At 35.4% G+C, this 26,049-nt stretch overlaps 6 protein-coding genes across 9 annotated transcripts; 4 read left to right on the forward strand and 2 right to left on the reverse strand.

Annotated features, from left to right (window-relative positions):
- Positions 1-1,080: 1,080 nt before the first annotated feature.
- On the forward strand, positions 1,081-14,234 carry LOC105687786 (glutamine synthetase 2 cytoplasmic). 2 transcript variants are annotated; one of them, XM_012403673.3, is made up of 3 exons: positions 1,081-1,451; positions 12,223-12,413; positions 12,512-14,234. In XM_012403673.3, exons 2-3 carry the CDS (start codon positions 12,230-12,232, stop codon positions 13,435-13,437), a joined length of 1,110 nt encoding a protein of 369 aa, XP_012259096.1. In that variant the 5' UTR covers positions 1,081-1,451; positions 12,223-12,229; the 3' UTR covers positions 13,438-14,234. The 2 variants fall into 2 exon arrangements, with proteins under 2 accessions (XP_012259096.1, XP_012259095.1); XM_012403672.3 differs by lacking the exon at positions 1,081-1,451 and adding an exon at positions 10,220-10,616.
- Positions 14,235-15,707: 1,473 nt separating this feature from the next.
- Positions 15,708-16,687, reverse strand: LOC105687789 (prefoldin subunit 6). Its single transcript, XM_012403675.3, has 3 exons — positions 16,477-16,687; positions 16,160-16,355; positions 15,708-15,981 (listed from the first exon to the last, which is right to left on the reverse strand). The coding sequence occupies exons 1-3, from the start codon at positions 16,538-16,540 to the stop codon at positions 15,861-15,863; spliced, it is 381 nt and encodes a 126-aa protein (XP_012259098.2). The 5' UTR covers positions 16,541-16,687; the 3' UTR covers positions 15,708-15,860.
- Positions 16,688-16,805: 118 nt separating this feature from the next.
- On the forward strand, positions 16,806-18,153 carry LOC105687787 (surfeit locus protein 1). Its single transcript, XM_012403674.3, has 5 exons — positions 16,806-17,037; positions 17,127-17,248; positions 17,323-17,520; positions 17,612-17,785; positions 17,865-18,153. The coding sequence occupies exons 1-5, from the start codon at positions 16,807-16,809 to the stop codon at positions 18,076-18,078; spliced, it is 939 nt and encodes a 312-aa protein (XP_012259097.2). The 5' UTR covers position 16,806; the 3' UTR covers positions 18,079-18,153.
- A 93-nt stretch (positions 18,154-18,246) lies between these two features.
- On the reverse strand, positions 18,247-22,253 carry LOC105687790 (G-protein-signaling modulator 2). Of its 2 annotated transcripts, XM_020853411.2 has the most exons (7): positions 22,111-22,253; positions 21,479-21,847; positions 21,250-21,392; positions 20,929-21,168; positions 20,383-20,854; positions 20,282-20,305; positions 18,247-20,179 (listed from the first exon to the last, which is right to left on the reverse strand). In XM_020853411.2, exons 1-7 carry the CDS (start codon positions 22,153-22,155, stop codon positions 19,577-19,579), a joined length of 1,896 nt encoding a protein of 631 aa, XP_020709070.1. In that variant the 5' UTR covers positions 22,156-22,253; the 3' UTR covers positions 18,247-19,576. The 2 variants fall into 2 exon arrangements, with proteins under 2 accessions (XP_020709070.1, XP_020709071.1); XM_020853412.2 differs by lacking the exon at positions 20,282-20,305.
- Positions 22,254-22,573: 320 nt separating this feature from the next.
- LOC105687791 (S-adenosylmethionine sensor upstream of mTORC1) lies at positions 22,574-24,274 on the forward strand. 2 transcript variants are annotated; one of them, XM_020853413.2, is made up of 2 exons: positions 22,574-22,712; positions 23,101-24,274. In XM_020853413.2, the coding sequence occupies exon 2, from the start codon at positions 23,116-23,118 to the stop codon at positions 24,217-24,219; it is 1,104 nt and encodes a 367-aa protein (XP_020709072.2). In that variant the 5' UTR covers positions 22,574-22,712; positions 23,101-23,115; the 3' UTR covers positions 24,220-24,274. The 2 variants fall into 2 exon arrangements, with proteins under 2 accessions (XP_020709072.2, XP_012259101.2); XM_012403678.3 differs by lacking the exon at positions 22,574-22,712 and adding an exon at positions 22,890-23,025.
- A 326-nt stretch (positions 24,275-24,600) lies between these two features.
- LOC105687758 (60S ribosomal protein L28) lies at positions 24,601-25,670 on the forward strand. Its single transcript, XM_012403630.3, has 4 exons — positions 24,601-24,664; positions 24,912-25,007; positions 25,100-25,342; positions 25,551-25,670. Exons 2-4 carry the CDS (start codon positions 24,921-24,923, stop codon positions 25,635-25,637), a joined length of 417 nt encoding a protein of 138 aa, XP_012259053.1. The 5' UTR covers positions 24,601-24,664; positions 24,912-24,920; the 3' UTR covers positions 25,638-25,670.
- The last annotated feature ends 379 nt before the right edge of the window (positions 25,671-26,049 follow it).

Here is a 26,049-nt window from a genome sequence, read left to right on the forward strand (position 1 = left end):
GAAGAAGTAAAATAATCGTATATCCAAAGTATAATAAAATGTGGGATTCTAGAGAAAATGCGCTGATAAATAAAAAATAAGTTTCATCTTCACAGATAATTTTTCAATAACATACGTAAGTTCGTCAGCGTAACGATGGCGATGGAAAATCTTCTGGCTTTAGATCCGCCATTTTGAGATTTTTCGTCAATCTTCGCTTTTCGCGTGTACTACCGAAGGAGTTTTAGAGAAAGACTCCTGATTGTTCTTTCGTTGCATTCGATTTTCGATTCCCCTTATCATTTTTTACATTTCCATACAATTCACGAGTGAACTCAAAAGCCCATTTTTTTTTTTTTTTTTCAATTCTCAGGAGATTGAAGCATATATCGGATGATTACTGTAAGATAATTTTTAAGACAGGGGTGCAGCCTCCTGTGTCAACCAAATCATGTTCTAATCCTAAGAACTTTTTGATTTTCTCTCCTTTCTTTCTCCATTTTGTTCGAAGATGCTCCATTTATCGTTAGCTGCATTTAGGATTCCCAATGACGTAAAATAAACCGAAAAGTGATGATCGAACGATTCCGAGTATTATAGTTATCATTAACGCGGAAAACAAAACCGTGAAAAAATAATCAAGAAATGAGAAAAACGAAAGAGCTCGACACGGAGCGATCTGTGTATAACGAGGAAATTTCTGTAATATAATTTGGTGTCGCTATACGTTTTATGGATTGAATATGTTAAAAAACGTATTATAGATGGAAAAGAGATGCATGTGGCGGTAGTAATTATGGGTACTGTAGTGATAAATGATTATTGTACTATTAGTGCGGTGCAGCATGTACTCGCGTGTATGCACGTATAGTTGTTGATTGGGCCGTGGGACAGATTATCTGATGTATGTACCATACGTACATACACCTCCCTATACGTATACACACACCTAAGCGAGTATATCTATCCTAAATGCGCTATCAAAACGGAGGAGGGGTATTTGATGATGAATCGACGCGTGCGCTAAAGAGTCAGAAAAGCAGAGCCGCGGGATCAGCTGCAGCACTAGAGCCAGTTGGTTATATGTAAACCACATAGTCCCACTATTGTATATAAATGTCGCAAAGTCAACTCTTGCCAGTCAGTTGCTTGATGACTGTTCGTCCCCGCGAGTAAACGAACAATCATTGTGTCAAAAATCGTCTAAGGAGATACAAACGTACGCGTTTTATGTTGGACAGTTTTTTAATTTTCAAGTTTTGTTTTTTTTTTTTATTTTATCTTGTACTCCGTTCTTCCATTTTTACGTTAAATGAATGAATGAATTATTGTACATTCTGTGTACATAAATAAGAAAATAATAAAGTTAATTCGACAATAAATCGTCAACAGTTCTACGCGTTTTCCCTTCTTCTATCGTTCGATAAACTGCTCCAGAATTCGATTCAAGATTGACTCTGAGTAAATCAAAGGTAAGCGATTGTTCTTTGATGCAAATAAATTTGATCAACTTTTTATCCAAAATAGTGAAATTTTTCTTTTTTAATTCAGTCGAATAATTAATTGGTTTATTCAATTTTTTCTTTCTCGGTCAAACCTCCACGTATCGATTAGGATCGAGCTTTTTTTTTGGTCCACATAGTGGACAAGAATTAGATTTTCAAAAACAGAAGATTCATAGGGAATATCGTCGGTTTGCAATCGATGCAAAAAAATTAAAGAAAAAAAAAAATCCATTTGCATTTTATAACGAAGTAAAATATTTGAATGAAAAAAATGAAGGAAATTTCATTGAGCTTTTAGGCTACTTTCGCATCGTCCGAACGTAAAATCATCTTATGGAAATTTTTCTCTGACATTTTTTTATTCAAATTTTCCTCCCCATTTTCATCACACACGTACTATTCGTACACCTATACGCTAAGTACAAAGATCTCGATCAGCAGGAAATTATCGAAGGTTTGTTGTCGCGGGTAGCTATGGAGACCACTTTTCCTATGTACGTAAGGAGTATATGCATGTGTAGTACATTTCTATGTATAAATGTATATGAAAATCGATTTCTAATTCACATTTATAACTTCGGTGTGTAGGAAAATCGTGCTTGCGTGGATGAATCAGACAGTGGAAATAAAAAATCGTGATAATGACAACAGTAATGTCTTTAATTGATTAGTTTTTTCTGACCCTTTGACGTTTATTTGTGAATCGTAGACAAAAAAAAAAAAAGAAAAAAATTACAATAAAATGATTGAGTTACCTCGCACATTTTATTGTGTATATACTTAAATTCTTTTTGTTTTTCTTCAATTCGATCACCTTTTTTTTCTACCTGCATGACAATCCACATAACTACATGTATATATTTTGGCATCGTTAACTCGATCATTCAACGATCGTCCGATTTATCTATTATTAGATATCTTTCTATAGTATATGGACACCTATCTCGTTACCGAACGAAATGAAATCTTTAATTAGTACAATGTTAATTATTTTATCACGACTGATTTAAATACCATTAATGAATTATGAATCGTGTGTCAAGAGATTTTTTTCTACTCTTCCGTGAGAAAAGAATGTTGAAAAGAAAGGCAAATTTCACACTTCCAAAATTAAATGCGAAAAAATTATAAACATTTGTACACAGGCTGTCATATAACGAATTTATATACCTACACTTGAATAAAAAATGATAAAAATTTCGAGTCGCACATAATATTATGATAATATAATTAATTATAGATACCTCCATATCCATATGTATACATGTTTATTAATTAAACAAAAATTTATCACGGTACTAAGCATCTGATGGAACACGTGGGTTCATTACGCACCTACATGCCATATACTGTACATGTATCATTGTTATTCACCGTCGCATTAAAAGCACGCGAGCAACGCGTGCTGCTTTCGGAGTTGAGACAACATGTTATACCGAAATTAAAAAAAAAAAAAACGAAAAATGAAAGCAAAATGAAATGAAATAAAAGTCTTCGTCATAATCTCCCCCATAATTATTTGGCTACTTCCGTTGTTCTACATAATATAATTATACATATAATACATACGATACTCGATTTTATGTAAATGTGTAAAATACTCGTTCACGATGTTCTCTCGGAGCAACATTTGAAAATGAAAATGGAAAAAACAACACACACACATGGCCCTTGATTATTTTTATCTTGAAAACACCACGCCTTCTAAGTTAGTTTTTCTTTTCATTGTTTTTGTTGTTTGTAAAATTTATCATGTCTTATCGTATCGATTCGGTCGATATATATAATTTATACCGTATATTTATAAACTCGTGCAACATGCATATTTCGAGTTCATTGTTTAATTAATTATACATGTGTCAACTTTTTAATCTGTGCATAAACGAGTAACGAAAAAAAAATTTCTGATCATCGTTGTAATTGAACGGTCGTAAAAAAAAAAAAATGGAACGAAAATTTCTGATAAATTATTTTACCGGTTTTTTGAATGATAAAATCGATCATTTCATTATCCACAAAAACTCGGGATCTGCACAGATTCTTTTTATCGTCCTATCTTGTTCTTCACCATGTTAGCACACACCTATATGGCAACATAAGTTGAATTTCAAATTCTTTCATGATTCAGATCGCAATTATTATCAATGATAATAAATAACAGCTGTGCGTAGGTGAAAAAATCCGAAACAAAGGATACGTCTTTTACCGGCGAATAATGACGAGACGGATTTTCCTCATATCGTACTTTATCTATATTTAAACTATTGGAACGAACAATGAAGTAAGACAACTTCGCACTGATTTCACAGTCACTGGGAAAAAAGACAAGGAAAATACTAAAACGAAAAATAAATTTCCAAAAAGAAGCAATTAACAAATGTGAACAATTTCTAATAATTGTTCGACAAATTCCTTTCTACAATGATAATCGGTGTCGAGCCCGTTCTCAATTCGTGGTGTGAGAATTTTCAAATATATAATTGGATGTCCTTTTGTTTCATGAAGTTTTTTAAGATAATATATACATACATATCTATATATTTTTCATTCGACATCGCATTATCTACGTAGCATTACGGTACGGAGCTTGTTTTTTTTTGTCTCTTCCCTATTTTTCCCTCTCTTATCTTTTGAAAAGATTGAAATACCGAAGACTGCGCGTGATAGATACCATACGATGGGCGATAACATTTTATCGCATAAAATCTATGCGGCCACATATAGCTACAGAATTTAGGAAAAACAAGAAACTGGGAAATAAACAAATTTAAAAAAAATGGATGCTTACGAGGCACCTTCAAATTAAACGAGAATCGAAATGCATAATCCGCCACTTTACATCTCCACAAAAATTATGCGAATCGTGATCAAAATTCAGCTACGACGATACCAAAAACAAGTTTGAAATAATAATGACGACGATAATAATAAGAGATATCACGATAAAATAAGAAATACCAAAAAAATAAAACAACAATTTCCAAATCACTCGTCAGTTTCGCTGTCTGTGAACTATAAAGTTATGTAATAGAGATTTAACTGCTTACACCATCATTGAAAAAATAAAATAAAGGAACTTGTTATGTGTAACGCACCTTATACCGATATTTTCAAATAGTACTTTCTTTTCGTTTTTTTCGTTACCTTTTTTCCAATACGTTTTTAAAAAAATATTCCACACATACAGCATACGAAACTTCTGTATCGAAATTCAATATCATTATACATGTATAACGTTTAAAATTAGACATCTACCGCAAATGCCGTCTTCGTCGAATAAATAAATTTGCTGTTTTTTTTTTCTTCTCCTTGTCGTTCGAAATAGGTATATTTATGTATATATGTACATAGGTACGTACATACCTATGCACAGTATAGATCCCATCTCTGTCACAAACCCATAATTACATAATGGTAATGAAATTAAATTACGAAGTATGTACGTGCCCGCGTACCTAATAAGTATATTTAATTTTTTATATTTTTTTCTAATATTTTTCCTTAGCAGAAAAGTGTACTTTTGTAATTAAGTCGACGCGAGTTCGCGAATTAAATTAAACAAACGGACAATATGACTGCGGTAGTAATGAAGTGCAATTTTCGTTCGCGGTGCAGAAAAACGGAAGTATTTTTTCGCGAATTTTTTGCAATCCACTCTTTGCGATAAAATAATGGTTACGATGATGATAACAGTAATAACAATGATGTCGATGGTGTCGATGTGGGTTAGGTCAAACTTCATTGACGGCAAAGAGACAAGTACGATATATACTATATTTCTAGGTATGTGTGTCTGATTCATGTAATTCCGATGGAATAAGATGAGGATCGCTGAGTGCATAGCAAATATGAATATAAAATAAATATTTATGTACGTATACATGAATCTATACAGGCGTGTAATATAATAAAGGGATCACTGAACTCTAGATAACCCTATCAATTATACAAGTGGAACAATAATGATCGCTCGGAACTGTGCAGTAGATTTCAAAATTTGTAATATAGGTACGACCCAGGTATACGGTAATTCGACTCCGATCGATTATTGAGTAAAATCAAAATTTTTAGGAATTGAGCTTTTTGGTGCTGCCATGGGGGCTTAACGCTAGGATAATGAATTCGATTAAATTAATTATCTTTCTTTTGTTCCAACTGCCACTTTTGAGGGTTGCACCCTTCTCGTTCACGTCCTTTGACGTACTACCTGACCGTATAATCGTTCTACTTTTGGCTACCTATAATTACATTTACCTCGCATGAGCAATCCTTCTTCTTTAATCTCACATACCATACATGGCAGATGATAAATAATGAAAGAAACGAGCCATTTTCTACCTTGTAAACATGTATGAGCTATGAATATGCATATAACACCCAAGACACGTTGTTTCCGTGCAAAAATCGATATTAAGTTAATTTCCCTCTATTTGAATTTACTCCAATAGTCTCCGAGTCCAATCCCGTTTTAGTAATTTATTAATTCTTTTCATTTTCTACCAAATTTTTCTGTCAATATTTAAAAAAGACACCTTCTCTCCGATCTCCCTGAGAAAAAAGATTAATAACGTCAACGCGATGTACGCCCAGTGTTCAAATTGTTCACTCTACCCCTTCCAGTAATTTTTTTCATCTTCTTTTCCTTTCTAATTGTTACCGCAGACGGACTGTATAGTTACGGAAATATTTTTACACGTACTATAACCTATTTATAGAGTACAAATCGAAGACGTTCGTGTTGAAAGGCTTTAATTTCCGATGATTCTTTCATCGTCCAAATGTACCCTATCTTAAAAAACAAGGTGTTCGCTCTGACCGCGCGATGCGAGAGAAAACTCGCACCAGACAACAACTTCATGAAGAAATTTTCATTCTTTTCAATTTCACGTTCCTCCAAACAAGCATTTTTTCGTCATCGAAATTGAGACAAATGTATTTCCGAGGACATTTCCAAGTCTACACTCGGCGAATATGATTCTGGACTAATTGTAAGCCCTTGTTTCTGGAATACTCGAGTTGGGTGGTTCCAACGGGGTGTTCACGATATTTTTTTCGTACAGAATAAAAATTTATCAGAATTTTTCCGCTCCGAAAAGCGAAAAATTCGCGATAACTTCGATGGATGGATCAATTCACTTGTCAGATTAGTGAAATCCCACAAAATTAGTGAAGTAAAGTTTTTAATTTGTTTTCCATTCCCTAAATTCACTAAATTTCACCGATCACGATAAATTTTAAAACGTACTTCATTCATGGGCTTAAGATAACTTATCAAAGAATTACTGAGAGCATGAGATAGTTCACATGATCTGGATCACGTATAGGTATATATCCTCGGGTATATCCATACAGTAATCCACATTCTGCTCGTGTTTGATTAGCTATTATTATTAAGGCTTGAAAACTACGCGCAATAATCTATCATCGAACTAATCCATACGCCACATTCACGTGTCAACTTATAGATTTTAAATTCGAGATTTTCTGCCATACGGAGTGCTCAAAATAATCACGCACGCACGCACGCACGCATACGCACAGTAATAGCAGAAAATCTCGCTGATCGTACGTACGTAATGAATACGAGTACGTATGCATACATACATTATTATCATTATCAATGATATAGGATGATATAGGTAAACATGCTTATATATATGTTCCATCACACCATATACTCGTACATAAATCCACACGAATAGATCAGTTATGCGTCAGTAAAGATTTTCGAAACTCCAATCATTATCATTATATTTGTTAATCTAATCTTTTTCTTCTATTATTTCTCTTTATTTCATCTGTATCATCGTCGTCATTATTTTATTATCGTATATCATTAAGAGGTCGGCAGCCTATATTAATTTGATAAGTACACGTTAATTATCTGACTCGGATCATAGTATGGTTTAATTATATCGAACGTATACGTCAATCCCTTGAGCACGCTGTGAAGAAGATTTCTTTTGCATATCTTCGAGAATCGAGCATTACGATTCCCCCAATCGTTACGCAACCCGCATTACAACCGCGCAACTTGAGTTGCAGATGTTGTGAAAATTGTTTTATTTTTTCTCTGCTTTTTTTCGAGGGCAGAATTGCCAAAAATTTATATCGAATCCCCTGAAAATTTGGTAGAAAATTGCACAGAGGGCGAGAAAATATTCAGAGTTGATTCGCGGAATTAAAATCTCGGAAATGAAGTTTCATCCGGTGATCGATATAGTCGTCTGAATCTTCCTACGTAGTCTTCAGATGGAATTGACTTGGATTTTTTGAAATTTTTTGATGACCAAGATTTAGAGGTATAATAACGCGTCGATGTAAAATTTTATTCTGAATTTGAACTAAGAAAAAACGACGATGAGGTGATATGAAATTGACGAATTTCGTCTGTCATTCGCGATATGTTACATATTATGTTGTTTTTATGTATATGTATGTGGAATATGCACATGTGTATACATGTATACGATAAAAAACGTCCGTCTGACCTTGCCGGACTTCTTGATTACCTCATTTCTCTTCTTCCTTTCTATTTCTTTTTATTCGGTTTTGTTCTTTTTTTATTTCATCGTTCTCTGCTTTGGCGTAGAGATGATGACGGAAATTTCCTAAGGTAAACGGTCGCGTTGGCGCGTGATTCTCATCCATTGTCTCTTTTTTCCGATTCTTTCGTGGTGAGATGAAAAAAAAAAAAAGTTCCGATTCTTCCTCGCTGTCTGACTCCGAAGAAATTTATCTGCATTTTGCAGACGTGATTTGTTCCAGAGATTCTCTACTCGTTCGAGACGAATCCGATGATAAAAAATCCTCGATTTTTCGAATAATAGTGAAAGTTATCCCTTGCAGTGAAAATACGTAGTAATAGAATCGTAGATAAAATTAGATGCGATCGAAGAGTCGATAAATTAATCGCACGTCTTCGTACGTATAGAACGGAACGGAATGAACCAACATTTCTGTCAGCTGTACACGCGGGATAAAAATATAAAAAATTGAAATAAAAAATAATCGTATACTACCAACTACTACACGTATCAGCTGTTCTCTTTGCGGGCACTGCACGCTTTGATCACGTGACTGAACGGTGAAGAAGTGAGTAACTGCTGGCATTGTGCGACCGCGATATGATCAACAAAAGCTCACGATTCTGGTTCAGAGCAACGTTCTTCGTATCCGTCCGTTCAGTAAAATGTTATATATATATCATATATGGGTCACTTCGGGTCAAATCGACCAGGGTCCGGTCTTTCGTTTTAATTTTTTAATTTTTTTGAAACATCTTTTCGTAACGGTATTGACCAGGATTTTTTTTTTACCTCGTGTGCGACGGTCTTTCAGCAGTACATACATCTAGGTCAATTATGAGAGAATTCATTTTTTAGTTTTATTGATTCTAGATCAGTTTGATTGTGAGAAAAAAAAATTTTCTTTCCAGTTTTTTTGGAGGCCGAGGGGAGGGGCGGGGGGGGGGGGATCTTAGAGTCGTATCGGTACACGGTGATACTTTTAGATTCTCACCACTGGGTGGCAAAAATGGAGAGAAATAAAAAATGGTCAACATTTAAAACTCGAATGAGTTACGCATCAGGGGTCAATAATGAATCGTGGTGGCAAACTATTTTGTCTTCGACCTTCGAAACTTTCAAAAAATTTTCCTCATCTTATCACCCCTCGAGCGTACATTTTTTTGCAAGGGATTTCGAAATTCCACGAGAATTTCAAGAGTCTTTGTCGGTCCGGGTGAAAAAAGAATCCGTTGACCACGGTTCGCCGACATATTCTTGGCCATATGTTCTCCTACTTGTCAAACGCGTTTGAAATGCATCTACCCACCCTGTATGAAACTGCAGGAGTGAAAGATTGAAATGTGGGAAATGAGGAACCCCGAAGGAGAAAAGAGGGGCATAAGACATAAAGGCTGCTGCGCGCGCGTTGCACTTCCCATATGTGTAGGCTATTCCCGGTCATGCGTGTACCGGTGAAGCTCGAAAGCCGTTAATGTGCGCATTGCCTAGACGATCTGTAGAATAACTGATCTCTGGCTCTTCAGCGGCAATGTATACAATATATGAAAACCTGGAGGAAGCTGATGCACCGTGAAACCCGCTGCAGCATATCCATGTATACAATACAGCAAGAGCTGCATTCCTTCACGACGTTGCCGCTGCGCTGCAGGCAGCATATGCACCATCCGGTTTTCACAATTCATCTGACCTCGCTTTCTGGAACGATTACATATTTATTCATTGATTATTATTATTATCCTTATTCCTCATTCGTTCTAATTACGTACGAATAATCCAATTTTACATCATCGCTTTACATAGCGATATAATTCGATTTGATTTATGGAACTTACGAAGCAAAAATGATTTCAGATAAGCCAATCGAATCCCTCTTTTTTTTATCAAATCGCAAAATAAAATAAAAATCGTACGAACGTCATCGTAACGATGATGTGATATTCATTGTCGTAGAAGTCGCGGCAAGACGAAGTAAACTGTGCGTAGATGTGAGCCAAAAACGATACAGATATGAGTGTGAAAAAATGAAGTAAAATACGCCGGTGGGAGAATTTGGAAATAAAAAACGAAAAATAAGAACACGAGGATGAAGATGTTAGGTATGTGGCGTATAGAGCAACCTGCCAGGCGTCGCGTTTGCTGGGAGAGTAGCAAATGAGAAAAGTGGGGGTGGAGTATATAAGGGAGGTTGAATTTCAGTTGGCAGTGCGTTATTCCGAACGAAAGGTGTTGGCGGTGAAAATTATTGAATGAAAGGAGAATAGAAAAAAAATATATATACTTATATACGTACGATTGTATCATAAAGTCACTTGGAATTTTTATTGTGAATTTTTATAGTGAAAGTCCAATAAAAAGAGACAGAGAAAAAAAAAATAGAACATAATCATACGGACAATCAATCGCGAATTAAAATCGATGCTAACAGTTAGATGATTGAAAATCGTTGGAATTAGTGATCTGTAGAGTAATATTTCGGCTACACGATGCAGTCGAGTAAAATATTGATAAAAATATGTGAAACATATGTTTTCCAAAGAGTTTCTGTATCCTCGAAATTATTAGGGAATAAGCCCAAATTCGTAACACTTTCAAGATGTATAAGGTAAATATATCATATCATGTATCATATTGAATTATCTGCTTTATCCTAACGTTAAATTGTTCTAACCGTCTCTTGCAAAATTTTTAAATTTCATTTCCATAGTGAACACAGTCACATAAACATACCACGGACGGATATTATATTGAAAATTTCAAATTATCGATGTAAATATTATTGCCGAAGAATCTATTCGAAAATTTTGATTGTAATAGACAGGAAAAAAAAAAAAAATTATTGCCGGCCCAACGTTGGAATTCCACACTCTGTTACCACCTGTAGAGACCTCCTCTACTCAAACGAAACGCACCGTATGAGAATTTCACGAATACAAATGCGCAAATTAATCAGCTCTTTCTCTTTATTTCACTCTCTTCCAACTTCTCTTTCTCTCGCCGCTCTCTTCGATCGATTCTATTCCACGATATCATTATTTATGCAATTTTATTTCGAAGAAGAAACTCGAATAAGTGATGATAAAACAACTACAATGATAGCAATGATAATCAATATCGAACACACGTCTACACATAGATATACCTACATATGTATACAGCTGCCCAAATAAACTACGAAGAAATGGCAGGGGTGACGGGAATATGAGAGAAATTGATAAAAATGAAAAACTTGGATCGGTATTATATAGAGTGAGGATCATATTTCGCAATAGATATCTGGTTATTCATGTACGATGTGATTTGTACACGTATACCAATACCCATGCACGTTTATAATGCTACCTACGTGTAGTACCTAATATGATAGATATAAAATGCTGATTAACGCGCAGAAAAAAACGAACAAGATTGCGAACTATGTACCAATAACTTTCGTTATAATTTATATAGTGTATGAAAAACTTGAAAAAAAAAAAAACAACATATGTCAACTACACCTGTTATAACGTTTATACAATGACCACCATAGCGGTAAATCAGGTTTTTTTCATTAATTAGTCATACCGTAATTATCTCTCTCCACGTTTAATCAAATGTATCCAGTTCAGTAGTTGAAACAATCGTATCGTGCATACGCATGTGACGTACATAAAAAATAATTATGTAAGAATAATGTGTCTTGTTCGGTTTTTGCAGAGCGGTGCATCGTTGCCAAGTATTTAGGTACACGGAAACGTGGGTGTGGATATCAGTAGGGAATGCATGATTTCTTTGTATATACAATACAAAAATACATGGTTATATATATACGTGTGTGTATATATAGCTGTGTATATTTTTATTAAAACATACCAAGTCTCGCAGCGCACGCATAACGCACGCACCTCGCGCGTGGGCAAGATAAACTATTCTATACCTATTATAAGTGTACGAATGCACGCTAGGCTTTATCAACGCCACCTACGCACAGCGAAATTATGTTTGAAAGGTGCGTTCGTTGAAAAAATTCAAAAAATTCACGATCAATAACTCGACCGAAGCGATTAATTGATTGTGATCCAAATAACGTTTGGAGGGAAGTTTTCTAGAAATTCTTAGGGGTAGTCATTCCCGATTTCTCTGGAAATTCGTCCACCGAAGTGACCCCAGAATTTATTTCTCATCTATGAATTACACTCTATTAATTATTATTCATCTTGCTATGATTGCAGCACCACGATGTCGAGAGCAATCCTGAAGGATTCTCCGAATGCCGGAATCGATAAGAGCCTTCTTAAACGGTACATGGACCTTCCTCAACCGGAAGATAAAATCCAAGCGAAATATATTTGGATAGACGGAACCGGAGAAGGTCTTAGAAGCAAGACTCGTACCCTAGATTTCATCCCCAAGGATCCGAAAGGTCAGTATTAAAAACTGGTTTGCAATAACAATCTTGACGAGAAAATAATCTTGTTCGAAGAAATATTGTATATTGAATTTGCAAAATTTGTTTTGCAGAGCTTCCCGTTTGGACGTACGATGGTAGTTCAACATATCAAGCAGAGGGAGGAAACAGTGACATATATTTATACCCAGTAGCAATATACCGAGATCCATTCCGTCGTGGTAACAACCGTTTGATACTATGCGAGACGTACAGACCAGACAAAACTCCGACCGAAAGTAACAAACGTTGCAAGGCAAACGAAGTAATGGAAGCCGTAAAAGATCAAGAGCCATGGTTTGGAATTGAACAAGAGTACACATTCTTGGATTTCGATAACCGACCATTGGGTTGGCCCAAAAATGGTTTCCCAGGTCCCCAAGGTCCTTATTACTGTGGGGTAGGTGCCGACAAAGTGATAGGGCGTGAAATAGTCGAAGCACATTACAGAGCGTGTTTATACGCCGGAGTGAACATAGCTGGTACAAATGCCGAAGTGATGCCATCGCAATGGGAATTCCAAATAGGTCCGTGCGTCGGAATAACGGCAGGTGACGATTTGTGGATAGCGAGATTTATATTGCACCGTATAGCCGAAGAATACGGTATCATAGCGACGTTGGATCCGAAACCAGTTGACGGCACATGGAACGGTGCCGGTGCGCACACTAACTTCTCAACGAAAGCAATGCGTGCAGAAAATGGAATAAGTGAAATTGAAAAGGCAATAGATCGTCTGAGCAAGAAACATCTCAGGCACATTCAGGCCTACGATCCTAGGGGAGGGAAGGATAACGAACGTCGTCTTACAGGAAAATGTGAAACTAGCAGCATTCATGATTTTAGCGCTGGCGTAGCTAACAGAAATGTCAGTATTCGTATTCCAAGAGGAGTCGCAGAAGACAAAAAAGGATACTTGGAAGACAGAAGACCTAGCAGTAATTGTGATCCTTATGCAGTTACCGACGCGCTAGTACGCACTTGCGTTCTAAACGAATAATTGTCAAATTGTTCATCGGTCCTCTTTTAAATTTATTGTTTCTTTTTTTTTTTTTTAATTTTGTTTTCCTTAACATAATTATCATTGTTACGATTATATGATTATATACCATATTTGCATGCAAGGGATATATTATACCATGTTAGATATAAAAATAATAATAATGATATATTTATAGTTTGTGAATCACATTTTTTTTTCAAAGCTGATTTTTTGCCCTCAGTAGCACGTACAAAATAAATGAATGAATAAATAATTAAAACCAACAAAACTGAAACGAAACTCGGAAGGACATGTAAAATGAATTTTTATGTAATAAGAAAATACGCGCCAACGCACCATCGTCATGTTGAATATGAAAAATATATATATATATCTGTGTATATGGATGTAACAATAATAATCTATTTTGTTATGATAGTAAAATAATAATAATAATTATCATCATTTTTTCATCATCACATGTATATTGTATACTTTTCTTCTATTCGTATGAAGAAAAAGTGATCAAACAAACGAAACCCATGAAACACATGAAACAGTAAATTTTATATAACAAATATCAATATGGAATATTGTAGATAAGAATCGCCACATTATTGATTACGACAATTTATTATATAGTTATTATTATTGATTAGTTACGTAAAAATCCTATTATTTAATACGGGGCTGATTATTATTCATAATCCGAAAGTATCAAGAGCGAGAAAGTTAATTAGCCCGCAATTGTTATATCATAAATGTTATTGAAATAAAAAAAAATATATATATACATACATATGTATACAATACAATCATTATTGTCCATATTTTTTATATGTTCCCCACATCACGTTAATGATCCTGTCCAAAATATCAGTAAAAAAAATTTCTAGAATCGTGGGGCGTGATAGGGCACTCATGAATTACTCGTAGTTGTTTGCGATAAGATGAAGAATTTGAATAGCCTGAGAATTACTCAGCGTATTAATTATTGTGATTCTGATCAATGACGATATGTTTGTGTGACGTTATTAGATGCCTGAATGAAATATTTTACGTAAACTTGTTTACTGGATATAGACCTTTCTATGCTGAATAAATAACAAGGTTGTTTTCGTGCAAATGTATTACAGATACAACTACGCAACTATTATCTATAGTCTAATGCTATAACGCATATTATGGTATCATAATACGATGCGCATAATAATTATATTAATGTCATCAAAATATGATCTGTTTACACGTTCTAATTTCACGTTGGAATTCTCGTTTTTTTCATTCTTTTACAATTCAAATTATTATGAATTGAAGAATATCTCTTTGCACACATTGCAAAGGAACGTGAACCTGTGTTGAGTGTTGCCTAAAATAACATTCATGCAATTGCGACGAGGCTTTATTTCGAATGTGGGAACGGTTTATTAGAACGTGTTTAAAATTCGGGGCATCGACTTTCGACGAATAAAATTTCAGGGTGTGGAGAAAATATGTGATTGCGAAAGTTATTATTGTGTTCAGAAAGAACCGAGAAAATATGTTTGCAACATATGTAATGTTATTTTATCATTGATATTAATTATATTTTATAATACCTGCTGGGAGGGGAGGAATCGTGTTTGCTCCTGCTTCCTGAGGACTGTTTTCACGCAGATGGCTTCCGCAATCTATATTTACGAGACACTGGTGAAGACCATTCGAATGTACAAGCGTAGTTTGCGGGAATGATAAATTGTTGTTTACCAGGTCTAGCACAACTGTTGACAACTATTTAATAGAATAGTTTACAAAATTCACGGAATTTCTCGATCGCCGGGTCGTACGTGCGCAGTTGCGATATTTAAATGTTCCTTTTGGATTTGTGATTTGAACATTGAACAGGAATCGAATGATTCCAACTACGTGGTTATTCGGTTTCTTAGTTTATTCCAAAGGTTTATTCTTACGTTTGTTAGTGGTGTGATCAGCGTCTAGGATTACTTGAACACGGCTTTGTAGCAACCTTTAGCAACCGGAAAGGTTCTGAACACTACGGGAATATAGCGAATTCACACTAAATTTGGTCACCGTGTCACGTGATCGGTAACAGCCACTGACGGCCAAGATCATCCCTTCGAATAAGGTTACTCAAACGGTAACCCTGATATTACTGAATAATTTTGAACAACCAAGCGAATAATCAACAAGTCCTTCCAGCTGTCAGTCGTTAATTATTGATAATTTGTTTATCAACATTCCGGCGTGACTCTAACGATGTTTACGAAATCATGTATGAATAACTTCAGTTTAAATGTTAAATAATTAATGTTTTTAATTAAAAATATGAATGAGAATTACAGTGTATTACGTAATGGGTTCGGTGACAAAATAATCTCACATCGTGAATCGAAATTAATTAGTATAGATTATTAACAAATATTTTAGAGGTCCGATAAATTTTAGGCTTTCATAGCTGCTTTAACTTGTGCCTGTTGGAAAGATTGTTGAAGTTTAGCCAGATTCTCTCGGTGTGAATCTTGCTTCTTGTCCAACCTTGCTATCAGATCTTCTGTCCGTTTTCTAAACAAACCAAGTGAAATATTAGCGATTAACTGTCAAATAAGATTATTGGAACAAGCTGCTGGTATATCAGGTGTTTGATAACATGAAATTTGGTTGCATGGAAGTTTAACGACGAAAATTGACTCTGATTGTGAGTTGAGCTGGTTTATGGTCATCACACTGGTACAATACTCACAGTTCGGCGGAGATGTACTCCATTCGTTTGACAACGTTCTGTTTGGCTTCATCCAAGTCTTGCTTGACCAAGACAGGGCCTATCAATTTGAAGACGTCGTTACCGGACTTTAGGAGATCCAGTTCCTGTTTGACAGCTGTATTTTCATTAAGTTGACCATCCAGTTGTTGTCTTTGAGCAAGAGCTTTGTGGAAATCTGTTATGGTAAAATGTTTCATTCAGTTATGAATTCTCATTGAAGGGATGCAGGACAGATAGAGCAATGTATTCTACAAATCAGAATTCACCTAACCATTACCAAAAAAGGATCATCTTACCTTTTTCAACGAGCTTGAATTTTTCGAGTTCTGCTTGAAGCTTCTTTTGGATCTCGTCTGCCATATTTTAAGATAATTTTTAAAGAACACCGACAACTGACAAATTATAGTAAGAATTATTCTTTTATCTACAAGTTACAATGATTCTCACAGATCATGAAATATATTGAACAAAGTTGGGTTAAGACTAACGTGTGACTCCGGGACTGAGGGACGTGGAATTGAAACATTTTATAGAAGAAACAGGATAAAGAAGCAACAGCGGAATTGGGGCATTTCATCGAAATAAAAATAATTATCAATTGTTGCGGTGTTCAATTTTAGTTCAAAATGAATTTAGCTGTATCTAGAATTGGTTTAAAGTTGACAAATGTCTCGACCGTTCGGAATTTTTCACATTGTTTAAAGGGGCGATTATTTATTTTGTCACCCGTCAATAATACAGAAATAATAGTGAGAAAGCAATCTAGAAAGCACAACCATAACCTTCTCATTGACAGCCGAAAACACTGGTTTGTTCCCAAAAAAGAGACCATAGGAGTATACGGATGGTTCTTGTTGGCGAGTAACTATGCTATTTTTCCCTCAGAAATGGTTTAATCACTGATGTTACAGTTCGCCGAGAATAATAGATTTATGGATATTCCCAGAGCTTACCCCTCTTCGCTTTCGGTCTGGGATGCTGGCAGGTTGAACGACGTAAATGGAAGCTGGACTTGATAAGTAAGATCAAGGGGCGATTGAACAATCCACCAGTAGATCTGCCATCGGAGTAAGAGGACTGGGAAATCTTCATATTGTCCATACCTAATTTTACTCCAATCTTTAATAAATCAACTATTTTAGCCTCGAAGATTTACAGGAAATGGAATATCAACCAATTAAAGTGAAAGGCCGATTTATACACGACAAGGAATTCATCATAGGTCCAAGAAGCTTATTAAAAGATGGAGAGGCAGCTAGTGCTGGCGGTGGTATATTTGCAATAGGCGACGTTCAAGCAGGTTATATAGCTGTTACTCCGTTCAAATTAGAAGGCAGGCCGTAAGTTTCTAACATTTCATGATTTAATTCGACAAAAAATGTCTGTTATATTTTACTCAATATTCTAAATCTTAAAATCTAATACTTGCAGTGAAACTATTCTGATAAACAGAGGTTGGGTACCAATGAAGAAACGATTTCCTGAAAAAAGACCAAATGACATAGTTGACGGTGTGGTAGAAATTGTTGGCATTGTTCGTTTAAATGAACCCAGGCCACAATTTTCACCAAAAAACAATCCAATGAGTGGGGGCTGGCACTACAGGTGATATTCAGCACTTGCAGATCAATATATCAAATAAGACGTTTTGCATAAATTCACTACAAATATGTTCGTATTCTAGAGATTTGAACGCAATGGCTGACTGGGCGAAAACCGAACCTGTTTACCTAGACCTCATAACTGACTTGAAGACGGAAGATGGACCAATTCCTGGTCAAACACGTGTGACGATGAGAAATGAACACTTGAGTTACATGTTAACATGGTTTTCATTATCGTCCATAACTGGTTGGATGTGGTACAGAATGTTTATACGCAAATTACCTCTGCTCTAATATATTTAGTTGTAAGCATTGTGTGCATCTTATAATATTGTAATGTTGATGTGAACTAATAAATTGAGAAGGGAAGCACTGAGACTTCTTTTTTTTTTGTTCTTCAAATTCTCGAAATCTATGATTTATGATAATACAAGGATCTCACACAGAAAAAACTGAGTAGACTTGATGAAAAAGTACAGTTTTATTTATTCAAGTTCTTAGTTCCTTATTAATAATACGCATTCTGGAATGTTTTTGCTTTCAACCTTTATTGTTTACTTTTTTCAAAGTTAAAAATGATCTGCGTGGGAACTTAGAGGAAAGTAGAATTTTAACTCTTTAATCATTAACAATTATAACTAGAATTATAACATTTTGCCATTGTTTTTGCTCAAAAATAGATTCCAGATGACATTAAAATATTTGATAAAAATATAGCTTTTAGTGTATAGAGCTAAGATTAATTGTTACGAATTTTACATGTGGAATATTTTTGTCACGAATAAATGTCATCATACGCTTTAGAGCATATTTTAATTGAATTATTAATTATACATATTCTACAAATTAATTTGTAAGAGTTTCTATTACATCTATGGTGTATACAACGTATAGGTACGTATACAAGCCTTTTTTCTAGCCACAACGATTTTATTTCCCCCCTCGTTTTAGTTTGTCTTAGAAATAAAAAGACGGAATTTATGCTTTATATGAAACTGTCCAATGTATAAATTGAAATGACGATCAGATTGTTTTGTATACTTTCCAGTTATTAGAATCAATCTTTCATTACAACAGTAGAGTATTTTTGATGAAAGAAACGTACAAAATAATAATAATAATAATAATAATAATAATAATAATAATAATAATGATGATGATGATGATAATAATCTCTGTTAGCGCACGGTATCATCATAAGTATTTTCATCACAAACAATGCAAAAAACGCAGATCATGAATTTTCTTAACAATAATATTAACGTTAACTATTAGTTTCATGGCCTTCGGTTCAATTAATTCCTGTATTAGATACCAGTGCATATTCATGAGCACCATTATTGGTATTGATTGTATAATTTCTTAACTACTACTTTGTCAGATCAGCAAATATATGAGGAAAAAAAAAGTTAAAGATTTCAACAAATTGAGTATTATACTCAATAATTTCTTAGTATTTTTTCCTAGGTATATTGAAAGTTAATGGTATTCATCGCGACGTTTATACAAATTAATACATTACAACAGAGATACTCTGGGTAATATTTTGCTTTTCAATTAAAGATCTGTTAGCTCATCTAGGAGGCTCATGATTTCATTTTTAAATTTTTTTTTTTGGCACGATTCTATCGGTAATTGGTTAGTATTCAACGTAAATTATGATAATTATTTTATAACATCATTTGAATTTTTTTTTTCAAATGCTCAATCATTGTTCGTAAAATACTTATTCCTTATAATCAACATACAATGGCAATAATTTAACTGAAATTTTACACTTACCGACGATGTTTCAATGACTTTTCGCTGGTCCAGAAGCCCGTTGATCTTCCATGCGACCAGCTTGAAGCCTTTGAATAAGCGCAAATAGATCTTCTTCCGGGACGGTAGTAGCTGGTTGAGCATTAACATTTCTTCTTTGGTTTTGTTCCTCCTCTGCATCATGTAACGTCGATACTGCAGGCAACGGGCTGCGCTGATCCTCTAATCGAGAACCTTGACAGCGCACAAGCATTTCAATGAAAGAATCATCGGCTTCCTGTGGCGCTTGAGGGGATGGTCTGTTCGCTGACTGGCTATTTCTGTTGGTATTTAATCCTGGCAAGCATGGCAACGTCACACGTTGCTCATCCATTCGCTTACTTTGCATTCCAGCTATTAGCTCTAACAGATCTTCTCCATCTTTCTCTCTTTCTGGCGTGGCCACTCGTGGCCTGGGCCTTGGCTTTTGCTTTGAATTTAACACACAACGCTGATCATCCATTCTTCCAGATTGGAATCGAGATAAAAGTTCAAAAAATGATTCTTCTTCTTCTTCCTGCGAAGGTTGAGGTGCGATACCAGCCCTTGCTGGAAGTGGTTCACCCATGTCTCTTTGCTTTCCATCAGGTGTTAGCTGAAATTGGATTCCAGAATTTAATTTCTGAACTGAAAATCTAGGCGCTTTCATATGAGGATGAGTTTAGCTCAAAAATCTGGTGCAGATAGAAAATATTACCGTTTCCATGGTCCTTGTAAATAACTATGCATGAAAATACCCAATAGTGGTTATACGTTCGATGACTTTTCAAAAACAGGCGACAAAGTTTATGTGCTTACCTTAATGAGATCCAAATTGTCCATGCTCTGTCTTCTTAATCTATATCTACCCGGTGAAGAAGCTGCTATAGCTGACGCTCTAGTGGTTGGAATTAATCTCATGCCATTGCCACTTTCAGTTTCTTCATTGCCCTTTTCTAGGCCAAGAATTTTCTTCAGATCAGTCACATTCATTTGAGCTGTGGCTTGGCCCATGGCATCATTCAGTTCCTTCGAAATGTTCAAATGTAGACTGGCAAAATGGAGAGCTTTTTCGTGATTACCCATCGCTGAATAAGCATTTCCTAATGACCAGCAAGCTCGACCTTCACCAACTCGATCTGACAATTGTTGAGCTATCAAGAGATGACGGAGATGATATTCCACAGCAGTTCGGTAATCACGTAACAGCGTGTAGGTGTTACCAAGGGAATAGCATGCCTGCGCTTCTACTGCTCGATCTTTCAATTCTTGTGCAAGTTCTAATGTGCGCCTATAATGAACGATTGATTCAACAATAACAGTATCCGTCTTTCTGGAAGCTTTATAATTTTGCAGGCAACTTACTCATAATGTTGTGCAGCTTTTTCGAATTCTCCAAGGAATATGTGCGAATTTCCTAAATTACTGTTCGCTCTTCGCTCTGCAGGTTTGTCACCAAATTCTTTAGCAATTTTTAATCTTTCGTTATGATAGTGAATTGCTTGTAAAAAATCCCCCAGTAAATAAAATGTGTTGCCTAAATTTCCACATGCTCTGCCTTGCGCAGCTGTGTCGGCAAGTTCTCTCATCAGTTTTAAATTTTCTCTAAAACATTGATTAATCTCTCAACTGATTTTTACAAGTGTTGTTTGCGAATTTGTAGATGAAACAATTAAAAAAACATACTCGTAATAATGAACAGCTTCTTGCAGACATTGTCGCACATCTTCAGGAAATTCCCCTGGATCTTGCTGTCCTACTCTGCCAATTTGTTTACCTTTGGCATGGTAAACGTTTCCTAAGTTATAGAGAGCTCGACCTTCGCTTAGCTGATGGGATTGGAACAAAATGAGATTTAATATAAATGTAAGTGAGGTAATAACGTTTGAATAACTAGGCAATCAACCGTGCATACTTTGTCGCCAAGTTCTCTGGAGATTTCTAAATGTCGTTTACAGCAGATCGTTGCTTCGTCAAATTTCCCCATAACTTTAAGAGTATTTCCTAAATTCCCACTTGATTTAGCTTCACCCAATTTATCCCCCATTGTTCTGGCAAGGGTTAAATCATGGTTGTGGTATTGCATGGCTTTTACATAATCACCGAGATAAAAATAAGCGTTTCCCAGCTGACTGTATATCGCGCTTAGTGTTCTTAAGTCATCTGTTCCTGCCTGGATAGCAGCTTGAAAAAATGCAACTCCGGCACGGCAATCACCTGCTTTGCAGAGGCGCTCTCCTTCGAGCGCCAACTCCAGACACATATTGCTATCACCTCCTCCATTCTGATAAGAAAGTGAAGAATAATTTTGCTTAGTGAACATTAATAACAATTTTGTTTATTCACAAGAAGTTTCTCTGTATTTATTCCATTTACAGCTGTTTGGTGAGAGGAAATGCAAAATGCGTAGTAAAGGAGTAATGAATGACTCTTAGTAATTTCCTCTGCATGACTCAGTGCAGACTAATTTAAATGCTATTCGTAAGTTCTGCAATAACGTAGAAAATTGTGATCAATGTGTGAGAAAGTAAAATGTAAAGAACTTACTTGGCCGTCTGTAGTCAGATTTTCAGCGCTTGCACTGTGCGACATTTTTGTAAATCGATCTTAACACGAACGGTTTTCCTTATTCAACAAAACGCAACACTTTTTACAATGATATATATTGTTGTTCAAGTTGGACGTATGTATTTGACAGAAGCCAAGCTTCATGTGTACGAGGCACACCCCTTTGAAAATTTGTTATCAAGTTTTAGAAACGTCAAACTTATACCGTGTAACATTTTTATATCAACAGTCACTCTCAGATTCTACTACTTTCTGTTGATAATAATAGAATCGGGTATTTACAACAAATTTTTTACAATTATAAAACGCGGCTCCTAACCACACAGGAAACCGACACAACTCTGGCCATTGGCGTTCATGGTTCAGGCGTTACTATCCAGCTTCCCTCTCTAGTTTCTAGTGTGGATTTTCATAAATAGACGGCACTAAATGCGATTCTGGAGTTCGTTCTATTTTATCCATTGATGACTACTGCACACACCACTACGGACCAGAAGAGACATTTATGAAAAATCTTTAGCGATTTTTAATTATGAAATGCAAAATTACAAGTTGGTTTCAGAGCAGCATGAAATCAGCAGGTTCGTCTTGAAAATCAAGTATTAGTTCTCGATTTATTGAATTTAGTAAAAAAGATGGCCGGTTCATACCACACTGGTGAATTTTGATTTCTTGACTTGTTATTGTAAAAAACTGTTTGTTTTTATCGTTAACCAATTGAACGCGATCTTTAAATTGTTTGTATTGTTACCTGCTACAATAATGGCTTCTACTGAGCACAAAGACTTGGCAGCATTCATAAAGGGTATTCATAGTAATTTGAGGAGGGAATCACAAATTTATGGCCCCGAAGAAGCTTGGAAGAGACATCTTGCTGAAAGCGATACGTTGCAGGTTAGCCTGTGTAGCCAGGCAATCTAATTTATTATCATACTAATGTTTGTCATTGAATTTATTTATGTATTACAGAAGTATGCCGAATCTATGCACAAGTTGGCTACGAAACACTGGGCAGAAAATGTAGCTGATCCGACAAAGAACACAAAGTGTAGAATAGACTGGGTCAAGTCTCAGTGTCTGGAATATTTTTTTAAAGGTGGGACCGAAGTATATTGGGATAGAGAAATTAATATCAAACATAAGATAGCTACAAATCAAAGCGTCGATGGAATATTAACATATCAAGAACATTCTGATTCTGAAATAATTAATCATGAACAGGCACCTTCAGATAAAACTGGACAGCCAATATCAGGGAGCAAATTGATTTGTTCAGATCATGAATCTACAGAGGATAAAGAATCAGATATACGAAAGGAAAGTCATGATGGTAACTCGTCAGCAACTAGCTGTTGCTCTAAAAAATTTAAAACATCGAGAAATACAAAGTTTGTCCAAAGTAATGATGGAGATATGTTGGATCTGATCAAATCATTAGATATAGAAACATCTAAAGTTAAGTTATTGGATGTCGGTAGCTGTTACAATCCTTTTGGGCATGTTAAATATTTTGAGGTGACAGCAATTGATTTAGCACCATCTTGTGAAGAGGTTTTACAATGCGACTTTTTGAGTCTGCAAGTAGGGTCAAATGATGTATTTTCTGAAAATAGAAAACAAGTCGTTCAACTGACTACTAATTCTTTTGATACAATCGTATTTTGCTTGTTGTTAGAGTATTTGCCATCTCCAGAGCAGAGATATGCCTGCTGTAAAAAGGCATATAACTTGTTGAAAAACGGCGGACTATTGTTGATTATTACTCCCGATTCAAAGCACGTTGGAGCTAACGCAAGGTTCATGAAATCTTGGCGTCACGTCATGTCGAATCTCGGCTTTATGCGAATAAAATATGAGAAGTTGCCACACGCTCATTGTTTGGCTTTCAGAAAATGTTTTTACAAGGAAGTTGCCACTAGGTGGGCCAGATTACAAAAATTTACGAAAGACGACGAACTGTTTCGTTCTGAAACCAAAATATTCATACCCCAGGATTTCACGGCAGGGATTAGGGATGATAATATCGATGCTCTTTCTGACGATAAAATTACCGGTGTTGATGTCTACAATGAGTTGCCTTATACGTGATGATCCAATGATATTATCAATAAATAAACTTTCTCATGTAAGGAAGAACCAATTATTTTTAGAGATTCATTCATTTCAATCGTAATGACCTTTATCTAATCGGTATTTTAATTGCATTTACATTTTGAACGAACGCGCTCTTTCAAATCGTTAATCGACATTACCTAATCGAGTGCCTCGGCAATAAAGAATCGATGGACAAAAAGAGACTCGGCTTGTAGAGTCAAATACGTACTGGTTACATTTATTGATTATATGAGCTGTTCAGGTAGTTGAAGATTAAATGATAATTAGCAATAAAAAACCCTCATATTTTAATAATATGCTTGTATGGGATCATTATGCATTCAACTTATGCTTGCGTTACGTTTAATTTGACTGACGTATCACCCCAAGCAACTTCCGTATTTCTTTTCTTCCGTTTCTCTGTAGTTGACTGCAAACGGTGAGTAGTTGTACGCTTTATTTATTTGCGAAGCTTTTTCCCAGAGGGTTTTATTCATCTCAAGTACTCAAAATCCTCATTGAATCGGATTGCCAGTATTCAGTGGGCAATTACTCGTTCATAATTTTAAGTGAAACAATAAAGTTTGAACCACGTGTATTGGAGGAAGTAGTGACAACTCGCCATTAATTATCCTGTAGCTTTTTAAATATTGCCTACACATTTCTGACACAGTTTTAATTTCCAGGCCATCAAAATGTCGTCCCATTTGAATTGGATGATCATTCGCAATAATAATGCGTTTCTCTTGAAGAAACGTAACATCAGCAAGCCTTTCTCCACGGTGAGTTCTAACCCTATTCATCAATCAAATAAATATGGACCCTGGATTAGTAAAGACACTATTCTGTATCGGTGAATAAATATTATTTGTAGGAGCCAAACAACCTCACAAATTTGAGTAGCTACCGTTATTCCGGTCTTGTACACCGAAAGAGTGTTGGCATTGTTGATACTCCAGACAAAAAGGGTTTCACTGTTGTTTACAAGAAAGCGAAGTCTGGCAACAAGCCTGCTAAGGCTACGGTCAGGCGTACCATGAAGTCTGGTGCACGTCGGTCGCTGTACAAACTGCGTACACTTCTCTCAGCTAACAAATACAGAGTCGACCTTACAAAGGTTAGTTATATTGTTGAGTATTCATTGTAGGAGAAGAAAACCTATGGTATACATTGAAAAATTCATGATGACATCCTTAGCCACCAAGATCTATGAATGCCATGATTATTGCTATTTGCTATCTGAGATATATTTAATATATCTGTCCACCCTATTTTTCAAAGTTGGAGTTTTTAATCAAAAAAGCATGTCTCATTGGAATTTGTAGGCTGCTCTGCGACGTGCTTCTGCTGTACTTCGTTCTCAGAAGCCTTTGCCTGCTAAGAAGACACGTGCTCCCAAAAAGGCCGAATAAGCTGTACAAATCAATAAAAAATTTTAAATAATACTGTAACTATTCATTTTTCAACTAGAGCTTTGTTTCATTTTATAAATATGTCTGTTATTTAACAGTTAGTCCTAATGAAGAATCTAGGTGAGTTAATCATATCATGTAATATCAAATTTTAGATAAAGACTGAATATTTCACACTTTTTTGTATTTTTCAGAGTTGCTACTGGATCCTGACCAAGTATTGGGTCCCTGATATCGAGGTGAGTTAACCGATGCATGAGGATAATGCTTACTTCATGACTTCTTGATTTAATTTCGAATAAAATCATGAAATTCTTGCAACTAAAATCCCAAAATTTTAAATACTATGATCATTCTATTTGCATATTTATTTTCTATTTACTTTTCATGCAAAATGCAGATTGTTGTTGAC

The sequence above is a fragment of the Athalia rosae genome, chromosome 2 (assembly GCF_917208135.1).
Source record: "Athalia rosae chromosome 2, iyAthRosa1.1, whole genome shotgun sequence".
NCBI lineage: Eukaryota > Metazoa > Arthropoda > Insecta > Hymenoptera > Athaliidae > Athalia > Athalia rosae.